This window comes from Macaca thibetana, chromosome 2 (genome assembly GCF_024542745.1).
Source record: "Macaca thibetana thibetana isolate TM-01 chromosome 2, ASM2454274v1, whole genome shotgun sequence".
Classification (NCBI taxonomy): Eukaryota; Metazoa; Chordata; class Mammalia; order Primates; family Cercopithecidae; genus Macaca; species Macaca thibetana.
In genome coordinates this window covers 31,878,477-31,891,603 of record NC_065579.1, presented here as the reverse complement: position 1 = coordinate 31,891,603, position 13,127 = coordinate 31,878,477, and the positions used below count along the sequence as shown (strand labels likewise).

At 44.3% G+C, this 13,127-nt stretch overlaps 1 protein-coding gene and 1 long non-coding RNA gene across 6 annotated transcripts in view; one reads left to right on the top strand and one right to left on the bottom strand.

Annotated features, from left to right (window-relative positions):
- The window catches only part of GALNT15 (polypeptide N-acetylgalactosaminyltransferase 15), a 53,719-nt gene that overhangs the window by 35,105 nt on the left and 5,487 nt on the right, over positions 1 to 13,127 (top strand). For all 3 annotated transcript variants that reach the window (XM_050777454.1, XM_050777434.1, XM_050777445.1), the window contains 3 exons: positions 5,249 to 5,380; positions 5,775 to 5,879; positions 8,485 to 8,628. In XM_050777454.1, the coding sequence (XP_050633411.1) occupies positions 5,249 to 5,380; positions 5,775 to 5,879; positions 8,485 to 8,628 (381 nt within the window). The remainder of the gene's footprint in view (positions 1 to 5,248; positions 5,381 to 5,774; positions 5,880 to 8,484; positions 8,629 to 13,127) is intronic.
- On the bottom strand, positions 1,780 to 8,562 carry LOC126946784 (uncharacterized). Of its 3 annotated transcripts, XR_007722757.1 has the most exons (4): positions 8,421 to 8,494; positions 5,017 to 6,813; positions 3,088 to 3,160; positions 1,780 to 2,799 (listed from the first exon to the last, which is right to left on the bottom strand). It is a non-coding gene; the product is annotated as an uncharacterized LOC126946784 (long non-coding RNA). The 3 variants fall into 3 exon arrangements; XR_007722756.1 differs by lacking the exon at positions 5,017 to 6,813 and having other exon boundaries at positions 8,488 to 8,562; XR_007722755.1 differs by lacking the exon at positions 5,017 to 6,813 and having other exon boundaries at positions 1,780 to 2,346; positions 3,062 to 3,160.

The following is a 13,127-nucleotide window of genomic DNA, read 5'->3' as shown; positions in this document are numbered from 1 at the left end:
CTTTGTTCTTCTTTAGTCTCCTTCTCCATCTCTATTTGTGGGAAGTGGAAGCATGTGTCCAACTCTAGACGCCGATCTAGAAGCTGTGTAGTCTGATGGTTAAGCTCATGGACTCCAAGAACAAGATGGTCTGGGTTTAAGTATTGGTTATATGATCCGAAAGTTACTTAAACACTCAGTGTTTCCGCTTCCTCATTTGTTAAGCTTTCCTTCCATTGTTAGGATGAATAAATATGTTAATAAATCCAAAACATGTTAGACGAGTGCCTGGCACTGAGTAAGCCCTGTTTGTGTGTTTACTATTAATACCATCATTATTGCCATGGCTACTAATGGTCAACAAAGGTCAACCAAGCACCTGCTCTGTGCCAGGCCCTGGGTGGGTCCTACAGGGGACAGAGAACCATACCCAATGCTTATCAGGTTCCTGGTGGGGCAGGAGCTCCTCTGGAAGAGATAATGTTAACAAAGGTGGGAATGATTCATCCTAGACAGGCTCATGACAGACATCTTTTCAGGGGAGGTCACATCTGAAGAATGGCTGAACGGGTTCAACTCAGACATCCAGAGGAGTTGGGGGAAGACTCTGGAGCCCCTGAGGGTCAGGCTAAACAGTTTAGACTTTATTCAATTAGCAATGGGGAGCAAGTGGCCTTCTACAGCATTCTGTAGAGGTCCACAGAGTTTCTGTGGTTTTTAATCTCTTGGGTTTCTTTTGGCCAAAGCAGCTATTTTTCTCTCTTGGGATGTCAATTTAGTATTAGCTCTTTGCTTTCAGAGGACATTTTCTTAACATTGGCACAGACTGCATTTATAAAGAATTCTTAAAGAAGTGTTAAATATTGCATACTTTTTGATGCGCCAGACTAACTTTCCACCAGACAGGCTCATTAGGACATGGCATGTTGGCTGTGGCCAGCCTAATGCAACAGTATGCAAATTATTTACAGAACTTCAACCTTCTTCCCACATTGGTTGGTGCAATTAGAAGTACCTATGAATATATACTTTGTTCTAGACAATTACAGAAATTGGGGACTGACATGACTTTTTAGAGCATGACTGGTCTGCTTTTGGGAAAATCCAGTTTGCTTGTACAGATGGTGATTGCAGGATTACTTGTTTGTATTCACCCAAGTCCTTCATTCTATAAAATAGAAAATCGAGGCCCTATGAGACGGTGAGTTGTTAAATAAAAGTAGGGAGAGAACCAGAAGTAGAACTAGAACTAGTCCAACCTTTTAGTATTTTTTGTCTCTTAGCTCTCTAACATCGAAACAGTAATCCTCAAATGTAGACACCATACTTTTCCAGAAATAGTTGGAGGTCCATAAAGAAGCTATCCTCTAGTTCTGTCTGAATTTAGGGGAAGGCAGGGATGTATTTGGTATATAGAAGATGCTCGGCTGGGTGCAGTGGCTCATTCCTGTAATCCCAGCACTTTGGGAGGTCAAGGCGGGCAGATCATGAAGTCAAGAGATCGAGACCACCATGGTGAAACCGCATCTCTACTAAAAATACAAAAATTAGTTGGGCATGATGGCACGTGCCTATAGTCCCAGGTACTCAGGAGACTGAGGCAGGAGAATTGCTTGAACCCAGAAGGCGGAGGTTGTAGTAAGCTGAGATCACACAACTGCACTCCAGCCTGGCAACAGAGCGAGACTCTGAAAGAAGAAGAAAGAAGAAAGAAAGAAAGAGAGAGAGAGAGAGAGAGAGAAAGAAAGAAAGGAAGGAAGAAGGAAGGAAGGAAGGAAGGAAGGAAGGAAGGAAGGAGGAGGAGGAGGAGGAGGAGGAGGAGGAGGAGGACGAAGGGGCTCAACAAATGTTCCACAAACTTACAAGCTCAAAAAGGGCAGGAAGAGTATTCTGCTGACCTTGAAATCTCCAATGCCTAGTTAAATTCCATGCACATAGTAGGTGCTCCATAAACATTTATTGGTGGAATGGATGGATGGCAAAAAGATTTATAAACCTGAGATCAACCTTTGGCTCTTGTTATCAGTGGTGAATCTATATGGGTCTGCAGCAACCTCAATTCTTGCCTTCTCAGAAGAAAGAATTCAACCGAGGGGCGTAAGGCAGAATGAGAGACCAAAGCAAGTTTTAAAGCAGGAGTGAAAGTTTATTAAAAAGTTTACCAGGAGTTCAAGATCAGCCTGGGCAACATAGTGAAACCTTGTGTCTACAAAAAACTACAAAAATTAGTTGGGCGTGGTGGTGTGCACCTGTAGTACCAGCTACTCGGGAGGCTGAGGTGGAAGGATGGCTTGAGCTAGGGAGGTGGAGTTTGCAGTGAGCTGATATCGCCCCATTGCACTTTAGCCTGGGAGCCAGAGCAAGACCCTGTCTCGGGAAAGAAAAAAAAAGGAAAAGTTTAGGACAGGAACGAAAGGAAGTAAAGTACATTTGGAACAGGGCCAAGTGGGCGACTTCATAGATCAAGTGTGCGGTTTGATCTTTGACTTGGGGTCTTATACACTGGCATGCTTCTGGGGGCTTGTGTCCCTTCTTCCCTGATTCTTCCCCTGGAGGGCTGTCCACATGTGCAGTGGCCTGTTAGCACTTGGGAGGGGAGCATGTGCAGTGCGTTTACTGAAATTGTTCGCATGCGCCCTTGGGGCGTTACCACTTGCACATTCCCGGAGGAAGGTCATATACCAGTAAAACGCCACCATTTTACCTCTTAGTGCACAAGCTTGAGCCCACTTGCCCAACTCCTGAGATCGTATCGGGAAGCTGATCACCAAGTTCAGGTTTCTCTGTGGAGAGACTGCCATTCTCTGGTGCCAGCTGCAACTAATTATTGGTTTAGAAAGACAGTTAACAGCTGCCTGACCAACACCTGGTGTCGGCCTGACATCCCTGGAGGTTGGGGGCTTGGGGACAATCCTCCCCTGCCCTGCTTATGTCTGACTAGCTACCTGATACACCACTCTGACCTGTTAGAAGCTATTGACCCTGGGAAAGTCATTTAACCTGTAAGAACTCACTAACTGTTGTGAGTATACTATCAAATGAAATGTGAAAGAGTGCTTTGGAGAATAAATGCTAGGCTTACTTTCATCAAGTCTACAGGTGAGGTACCTTTTTCTTCTTATATCCATTTGGGTGTCCATTCTCTGAATCACAGATGTCCATTTTGTTCATTTGATGACTTCTGCAAGGAGAATGGCATCCTTACTGGTCAGTGAGAAGACCTTTAGCAGAGGGCTCCTTTTATTTCTCTCTCTTTTGAACATTTCCATGAATTCATGCTTTGGAAATGTCCTATCACTTACTTTGATTTCAAAGTTTCAGTGACATTCCTGCCTCCCTGAAGGTATTTGATAGCATGCATTTACTTTAAATTTAAATAACCAAAAGTTAATTTTGCCCTAAAGATTTCTATTTCTCCATCCACCCCAAAATCCCCACAAGGATTTTGAGATACAGAAATCCTGGGCACCCGAAAGACGAGGCCAGACGTTTGCAGCTCGGGGCGTGGACATTTCCTCGTTTTCTCTTCTGTTAGACATAATCTACAGAAGGGAAAGTTCGTTGTCAGCCTGCCCCTCATTCAAGGTCAAAGATTGGGTAGATTTATCAGTTTATGTCTTTATCAAGAAAAGTAAAGGTGATAGAACTCACATGAAGAAATGTTTCTGTTTTGGTAGCAAAGTCCAACTCTGGGAAAGATGTAGGGAGGTTTCAAATAAACACAAAGAATGCCAAGAAGCCATCAAGAAACTTATGCTAATTCACTGAGAGGAAAAAGTAATGGATCCCCTTGGTTTCATGGTGGGTAAATACACCGAGTAAACAAGAAATTCCTGACTTAGAGAAGTTTTTCTCAAACTTTGTGTGAAAAAGACTCACCAGGAGAAATGGTTAAAATGCAGATTCCAGGGCCTCCACCCCAAACAACTGTATCGTCTCTGGGGCAGGGCCCAGGAATCTACATTTTTAACAAGCTCCATGGGCATTCCTCAGGCAGATGCTCAGGGAATCACACTTTGAGAAGTGTCTAGAGAGAATTTCAGTACAACAGACTTACCACATTCCCAGCTGAGGTCTAAAAGAGAGAGAAAACAAAACCAAACCAAGCGCACTTCACACAGCCTGGTTGACCGTGTCTTACTGTCAGATTAGAGGCCATCAAATGGGAACTCTGACATGGCCAGCTTGCTTCCTCTCCCCATGCCAAGAAAGGGTTCTCTCTTTTTTTGTCTGTGGTCATTCCAACCCATCCTTGTCACCTCTCTCTTCCCTAAAAGTATCCATGATTTGGTACGAAACTTTTGGGTACAGTTCTTTGTATCATTAATATAGCCAAAAACATTAATTTGTACTAGTGTTAAGGATTTGCCTTGATCTCCATCCTAGGACAATTGTATCATAAAGGAGAATCTCAAACAGAGGGGATAGTGTAGCCCAACGGAGTGATTCATTAATGGTACCCAGAGGTGAAGAAAGATACACTTGCCTTGCCCCAACCCCTAGCCCATGATTTCCCAGCTAACTTCATCTCAGTTGCCTATGGGTCAGTTCCTGACTCCAAGAGGCCCATTGTGGTTTCTCCTTACACCAACCTAGGTGCAAAGTCCCCAATTTTGCCAATTTCTGCAGAAAAATCATTAAAGCACAGATATGATAGTCTCTCTCTCTCTCTTTTTTTTTTTTTTTTTTTTTTTTTTTTTAGGAGTCTTGCTCTGTTGCCCAGACTGGAGTGCAGTGGCACAATCTTGGCTCACTGTAGCCTCTGCCTCCTGGATTCAAGTGATTTCTCCTGTCTTAGCCTCCCGAGTAGCTAGGATTACAGGCATGTGCCACCACACCTGGCTAATTTTTTTTTATTTTTAGTAGAGATAGGGTTTCACCATGTTGGCCAGGCTGGTCTTGAACTCCTGACCTCCAGTGATCCACCAGCCTCTGCCTCCCAAAATGCTGGAGGAGTGAGCCACCACTCCTGGCTTATCATAGTCTTTATAGACTGGAGATTTTGAGGGAGTGTGGGAAGGGGCTGATATCACTTACAGTCTTGCTGGTTCCACAGCTCTCTGTAGGGAAGATCTGTGCTATTCTGTCCCTTCCAGACCTTCTTCTCCCAACACATGACCCTCCCCACTGCAGCCCTGGAGAACTGTGGTCTTGGCCCCTTCCTTCTGTCCTGATCCTTCAGCTTCTTCCCAGCCACTCCATCCCCAACCATGTGAATTCTGGGCAAGACAAGCTTTCATCATCCTGCTTGTGTCTTTCTCCTCCCCAGGCTGAGAAGCCAGACTGTATGGAACGCTTGCAGCTGCAAAGGAGACTGAGTTGTCGGACATTCCACTGGTTTCTGGCTAATGTCTACCCTGAGCTGTACCCATCTGAACCCAGGCCCAGGTTCTCTGGAAAGGCAAGGCGTGACCCAGGGAAGATGGGGAGGGAGAGGGAAGCTTCCCAAGACAACAACTAGATGTTCAGCTGTTCCATGTCCCTGGTCAACCATTCACAGTTTAGCAGGGCCTCAGAGGCCTTGGGTCCATCCTGTGCCTCCATGCCAGTCTGAAGAAGGTGGCTGGGTTTTGCTCCATTACCCACCCCAAAGCACCTCCTTCAAGAGGCCTGTCCCTTCGGGTCAGTGGCTTCAGCTTGACCACACCCATTGTTGTGGCCTGAACAATGTACCTTGGGCTGTATACACTCCAGAGAATACAGCAAAGGAATGCTGCCTGACCGAGGGTGCCTGACCGAGGGTGGAATTTGGAATTCACTCCTGTGTGGAGTGAATCCCACGTGTCCACTTTCAGCTCCACAACACTGGACTTGGGCTCTGTGCAGACTGCCAAGCAGAAGGGAACGTCCTGGACTGTCCCATGGTGTTGGCTCCTTGCAGTGACAGCCGGCAGCAACAGGTGAGTAGTCAGACTTCTCAGGATGAATCATAGCCCAAGAAGACTTGAAAGTGGGTGACATTTTTCTGGGATGCCCCCTACTTTCCTTTGAGATGTCTTCTTTCTGTGGTCCCATGTCCCTGGACTGCCATGGTCCCTCACTATAATGACCCATCACAGCTCTCCTCACCTCACCTCCATCTGTAAGCACAGACATAGGCCATTGTCAGAAAATAAAAGCATCTTAGCTAAATGGAAATGGAGAGGCTGTTTGGCCAAACTTTTCATTTGACAGATGAGAAAACTGAGGCTTAGGGTCACTAGCCCAGGGATTGCAAACTCAGAAGCCTTCAAGGTTCAGGCAGGGTTCAATTGTCCGAGGACTGAAGAAGGTAATCGTATCAAGATAAGGATCCAGAGGCAACAGGGTCATTCCAGTCTCCAGCACCATTTGGTCATTAGGAAGGTCTCCTTATATCTTAGGAGTAATACTTCTCTTCAAAATTTTCATCATGGAGTAACTGCCCAAAGTGGTAGAAATCCTCCACCGATGCTAGCTGTGGGCTGGTAGGTCCACTTCTTTTCACAACTGGATGACAACCTAGAAAGCCTAGCTTGTCCCCAAGTCTCTCTCTTTTCAGGCTGTGATAGGGACTTTTAAGTTATCACATCCCAAAGGCCCCTAATAAAAACGAACATCAAAGTATAATTTCCTGGAGATATTCACTGGATGAGAATCAAAGATCCTGGGGGCAAAAGACAGCATCTCTCTGAGGGTCTGTGGTCCAGCCCTGCACGGAAGGCTGGCTGAGGCTGGGCTTGGCAGTGTAGGCCCCGGGTTCCTGGGGGCAGGCTGTGGGCCTATGGAACATGTGGGAGGGAGATGCTCAGGATCCATCCGGCCTCCTTTGGCTCTGCCCTTTACCAGTCTCCTAGGACATATAGGCATTCACACCTGGCACAAGGGATACAGACATAAACATCAAGTGCTGAGTGAGGAAGCCACATGGTAGGGTGAAATTTGTTCTAGCTCTGCAGTCAGGCATAGCTTGGTTTGAATCTGAGCTCCCTCATTTTCTAGCTGTGTGATCCTGGCAGGCTTCTTTAAATCTTGGTTTCCTCACCTGCAATTAAGAATAATGCAGCCTCTACAGAGATTATTTTGGGTTTGAAAAAGAAGAATTAAAAAAAAATAAAGAAACAAAAGAATGATACAGCCTCCTTCATGCAAAAGGAATATTAGCTTTCTCGTTCTTTTTTTTTTTTTTTTAAATAGTAAGGACTTTAGGATCCTGCAATATTGTAAACTAGATAAGATGAAAGCCCTTCCCTATAAACACCTAGATAAGATATGCTGGATAAAAAAATATGAAACACCCTTTTTCATGAATAAATGAGTTTGCAAGAAAGAAAGGGAAACCTCTAGGGGTCAAAAAACAAGAGGCAACTGAAAGTAGAGGAATTGGACATGGGCGAAGCTGCCCTACCAAGTGTGAGGGGATGGTTACTGCCAGCCTCAGGAATCTACAGCTGTTGGCTCCATGCAAGGGAAAAGTGATGAGAGCCCGCCTTAGCCCATGAGAGTTGAGAAGTCAGAAATGAAACTCCCATAGCAAGCCAGCTTTAACCTTCAAAGGGTAACCTGTCCTTGAAAAGTTTGACTAGAAATATCCACCCCCTGCCACAGGAAAATGGCAAGAAGCTTGCCCCTACAGGGGCTTTGAGTAGGAAACAAATTACTCTCTCCTGAGAATTTTTAACCACAAGCTTGCATCTAATATGGGCTTAGGTTCACATGTGTACTAATTGTGTAGTTTGGGAATCATCAAGCAGGATAAACTATCTAATTGCAGGGCCCAGTGCAAGATGACAATGTAGTCTTTAATTTGACAATTATTAAGAATTTTAAGACAGTGACAGCAGAGCATTAAATCAAATTTATTAAACCAAGAGTATTAAACCCATCTAAGCATGAGGCCCCATGTGACTGCACAGGTCACATGCCCGTGAAGCTGATCCTGTCTGTAAGCCATAAAATTAATGTAAAAATAAGTTCAGGCTGCATCTGACAGAAACGAACACAAAATAGTCTTTCCAGGACGTGCCTTCCAATTAATGTTCACAGGATCCTCACAGTTAAAGCCCCTCTCAAAGTTGTACACAATCCAATACTACAAAACACTGGAGGAGACAATAACCATGAGTGAGAGCCAGCAGATACAACAAACTGCAGGAAAATTAGTTTCAGGAGCAGGTCAGGGCTCTCCAGAAAGACATCAACCTGGGCTTCAGAGAGGTTCCTCATCTGTGCTTTCAACAGTATACTAACCAAACACACAGCACTTTTTATGGCCTCACCTATGATACAGTAAATAAAGTAACAGAGAAACATGCCAGAATGTGTAAATATGAATGTGAGAGCAGCTGGAATATGGGGACTTCAGAGGCTACGACTAGTCTAGCAGCATGTTTTTGGACTTGACCATGAGATGTGATCTTGCTGACCCCAATAGAATCTGAAGATTGCCCCTAGACCTCAGCTGTATAGTGGGTTCTTCTTACCTCCTCTACAGCTTTGGAGAGGATCTCTTTCTAGTTGCGCTAACAACCATTGCTTCTGTCACAGTACCTGCAGCACACCAGCAGGAAGGAGATTTACTTTGGCAGGCCACAGCACCTGTGCTTCGCTGTCAGGCAGGAGCAGGTGATTCTTCAGAACTGCACAGAGGAAGGCCTGGCCATCCACCAGCAGCGCTGGGACTTCCAGGAGGTGAGTGATCTGTTCAGAAAGAGCCTGGTAGTGCTGCTGGTCAGAAGGAACTGCTGGTTGGCACTGCATCCTGGGCTGTTCCAAGAGGTCAGGTATTATGGACCTTTGCCTCTGCTTTTGAACTTAGTGGCTGGGCAGTGAGGCCTCAGCGGGAGGAAAAGGCAACCCAGCAGCAAAGTTGGGCCACTGGCATCTTCATGTGTAATGATTTGCCAGGTCTCTGTGTAGCTCTGATGCTAGTCATTGCAGAGAGAGGGATCCGCCTCTTTTTGAAGTGTATTGGCTCAGTTCACAAGTAGGATGGTGAGGCATGTTACAAGGAGCGTTCAGCCACCTTGGTGGTGTGGTTTTAGGAGCAATTCAAAGTCCCTCCACCACTAAGAAACTTTAGATATAGATGTAGATGTAAATATATAGATATATAGATACCACTTTCTTCCTTTTAATGCAAATTCCACTGTAAGTATTTCATCATTTTCATAAAATTTTGACCCCTCTTATCCTGGGGGAAAGAAACTATAGATCCTTTCCAGAAGTTAGGGAGGAAATAGGAGGAATGTCAGTACTTAGGGAGAGTGGGCAGGTCCCATATACAGAATCGGGATCGGAAGATGACAATATCAACACTGTGTCCATACACAGCTTTTTCTCCACTTCCAATTCTTCCTGAAATGAGTTGGGGTATTAACATACAAACAAATAAATACACATCTTTTAAAAATTTATTTTCTTCAACTTCTGCTGGGGAATAAAAAGGATAAAATGACTAAGCAGAATCCTGTGCATTGGTACTCTTAAAGCAGGCTGTGAAAGAAGAAAATCGTATGATAGAAAACTTAAGCTAAATTCACAAGAAGCACTTGAGAACAAAGCAGTTGGGGCTTTGGTGACCAACTGAAGGCAGGACTCAATGGGCCCATACATACTCAAAGTCTTTTTTTTTTTTTTTTTTTTTGAGACAGAGTCTCACTCTGTTACCCAGGCTGGAGTGCAGTGGTGTGATCCTGGCTCACTGCAGCCTCTGCCTCCCAGGTTCAAGCAATTCTTGTGCCTCAGCCTACTGAATAGCTAGGATTGCAGGTGTGAGCCACTGCGCCTGGCTACTTTTTATATTTTTAGTAGAGACAGGGTTTTGCCATGTTGTCCAGGTTGGTCTCGAACTCCTGACCTCAGGTGATCCGCCCACCTCGGCCTCACAAAGTGCTGGGATTTACAGGTGTGAGCCACTGTGCCTGGCCTCAAAGAAGTTTTATAAGGCAAGTTAAGGTCCTTTCTAAATGATCATAAAGGATTTTTCTAAGCAAGTCCTATGAATAAGATACACTTTAGAAACAGCATTTAAAAATAACAAGTAAAAGATTAGGGAGTAAGATACACCCAGCATATTTCAGACATTAATAAATAATACTTTTAAAAGTCATTATCATTCAGCCAGCAAAAGGAATGAGGTACTATTCATGCTGGCACTGCTTACAATAGCCAAGAAGTGAAAGCAACCCAGGTGTCCATCATAGATGAAGAGATAACAAAATGTGGCATACACATATTATTCAGCCTTAAAAAGGAAGAAAAATCCCATCACCTGCTACAACATGGGCATATCTTGAGGACATTATGCTGGTGAAATAAACCCATCACAAAAGAACAAAAACTACGATTCCATTTATGTAAGATATCTAAAGTAGTCAAATTAATAGAAACAGAAAGTAAAATAGTGGTTACCAGGGGCAGGTAGAGGAGGAGAAAAAGGGAATTTGTTTATTAATGGTTATAGAGTTCCAGTTTTACAAGATGAAAAAGTTCTGGATATCTGTTTCACAACAATGTGAATATATTTAACACTACTGTATTAGGCCATTCTTTTTTTTCTTTTTAAGATGGAGTTTCGCTCTTGTTGCCCAGGCTAGAGTGCAATGGCAGGATCTCGGCTCACTGCAACCTCCGCCTCCCAGGTTCAAGCGATTCTCCTGCCTTACCCTCCCGAGTAGCTGCAATTAGAGGTGCCTGCCACTACACCCAGCTAATTTTGTATTTTTAGTAGAGACAGGGTTTCACCATGTTGGCCAGGCTGGTCTCGAACTCCCGACATCGGGTGATCTGCCCACCTCGGCCTCCCAGAGTGCTGGGATTACAAGTGTGAGCCACTGCACCAGGCCTATCAGGCCATTCTTGCATTGCTATAAAGAAATACTAGAGACTGGGTAATTTATAAGAAAAGAGATTTAATTGGCTCATGGTTCTGCAGGCTGTATAGGAAGCATAGTGGCATCTGCTTCTGGGGAGGCCTCAGAGAGCTTTTACTCTCTGAGTAAAAGAGAGTAGATGAAGTGGGAGCAGGCATATCACATGGTGAAAGCAGGAACAAGAGAAAGAGAGTGGAGGAGGGGGTGCCACACACTTTTAAATGACCAGATCCTCAAGAACTGACTATCATGAAGACAGCACCAAGCCATGAGGGATCTGTCCCCATGATCCAAACATCTCCCACCAAGCCCCACCTCCAGCGCTGGGAATTACAATTCAACATGAGAGTTAGGTGGGGACCAACATCCAAACTACATCAACTACTAAACTTTACAGTTAAAAATGCCTCAGATGGTAAAAGTTTTGCTATGTGTTTTTATCACAATTTTTTTAAAAAAAGAGGCCAGGTGCAATGGCTCACGCCTGTAATCCCAGCACTTTGGGAGGCCGAGGCAGGCGGATCACGAGGTCAGGAGTTCGAGACCAGCCTGGCCAATACGGTGAAACCCCATTTGTACTAAAAATACAAAAACTAGCCAGGTGTGGTGGTGCGCACCTGTAGTCCCAGCTACTTGGGAGGATGAGGCCGGAGAATCACTTGAACCCAGGAGGCAGAGGTTGCAGTGAGCCAAGATCGTGCCACTGCACTCTAGCCTGGGTGACAGAGAGAGACTCTGTCTCAAAATAAATAAATAAAATAAAAATAAAAAAAGAAAGAAAAAGTTTTGTGGTACAACATGGATGTACCTTAAAAATATTACACACAGTGCCAAACACTTTGGGAGGCCAAGGTAGGCAGATCACTTGAGGTCAGGAGTTCGAGACCAGCCTGGCCAATATGGTGAAAACCCATCTCTACTAAAACTACAAAAAATTAATCAGACGTGATGGCACGTGCCTGTAATCCCAGCTAAATGGGAGGCTGCGGGAGGAGAATCGCTTGAACCTGGGAGATGGAGGTTGCAATGAGACGAGATCAAGCCTCTGTACTCCCGCCTGGGCAACAGAGCGAGACTCCATCTTGGAAAACAAAATTACACAAAGTGAAAGAAGCCAGTTACAAAAGGCCACATTTATATAGTACCATTTATATGAAATGTCCAGAATAGGAAAATCCATAAATATAGAAAGTAGATTAATGATTAGTTGCTGGGAGGAGGGAGGAGTGGGGAGTGACTGCTGATGGGTAGTGGGTTTCTTTTTACAATGATGAAAATATTCTGGAATTAGATAGGAATGAAGGTTGCACAACTTTGTGAATATACTAAAACCCACCAACTTGTGTACTTTAAAGGGGTAGTATTATGATCTCTATACTAGTCTGTTCTCACACTGCTATAAAGACATACCTGAGACTGGGTAATTTATGAAGAAAAGAGGCTTAATTGACTCACAGTTCTAAAGGCTGTACAGGAAGCATGCTGAGGAGGCCTCAGGAAACTTACAGTCATGGCAGAAGGTGAAGAGGAAGCCCCGTCCTCACATGGCGGAGCAGGGGAGAGAGAGAGCGAAGGAGGAGGTGCTACACACTTCCAAACAGCCAGATTGTGTGAGAACTCTATCAACAGAACAGCAAGGGGGAAGTCTGCCCCCGTGATTCAATCATCTCCCACCAGGCCCCTCTTCCAACACTGGGAATTACGATTCAGCGTGAGATTTGGGTGGGGACACAGAACCAAACCGTATCAATCTCAAAAATGAATAAATGAAGGATGAATACATAAATAGGCATTTTCAGCATTACTGGTTAAGGTTGTTTAACTTTTCATAAGGAAATTAACTTCTTCTTGAAAAGGAGAAGGTTGGATTCAATATTAAATCTGGTGATTTTGAGCAGGGCATAGCCACGGTCTTCTGAACATGGCTGGTTTAGGCCTTCGGTATATCCTAGAGGTCTTACTACTACGGCCTGGTAACAACAGTGCCCAACTGCAGGGTTAACAGACGGTAAAGTGGATTAAATTGTTTTGAAAGCAGAAATTTACAACTACAGTGATGACAACGAATGTCACAAATATAGCATAAAGACTGAACATGCTCTGGGAATTATACTAACCAGAACTTTCTAAGAAATGATGCAATTACACAACCACAATAAAGATAATTGGATTAGTTACCCCTAAGGTTTTGAGTGACATCCAAATTTTAGGGCTACCTAATTTATATTTTATGTTAATCAAAATACCACAATTCCTTTCCAGGCCAGTTCTCACCATCTGTTATTCTCTTAATGATTAGCGCAAATCTTAAAAATA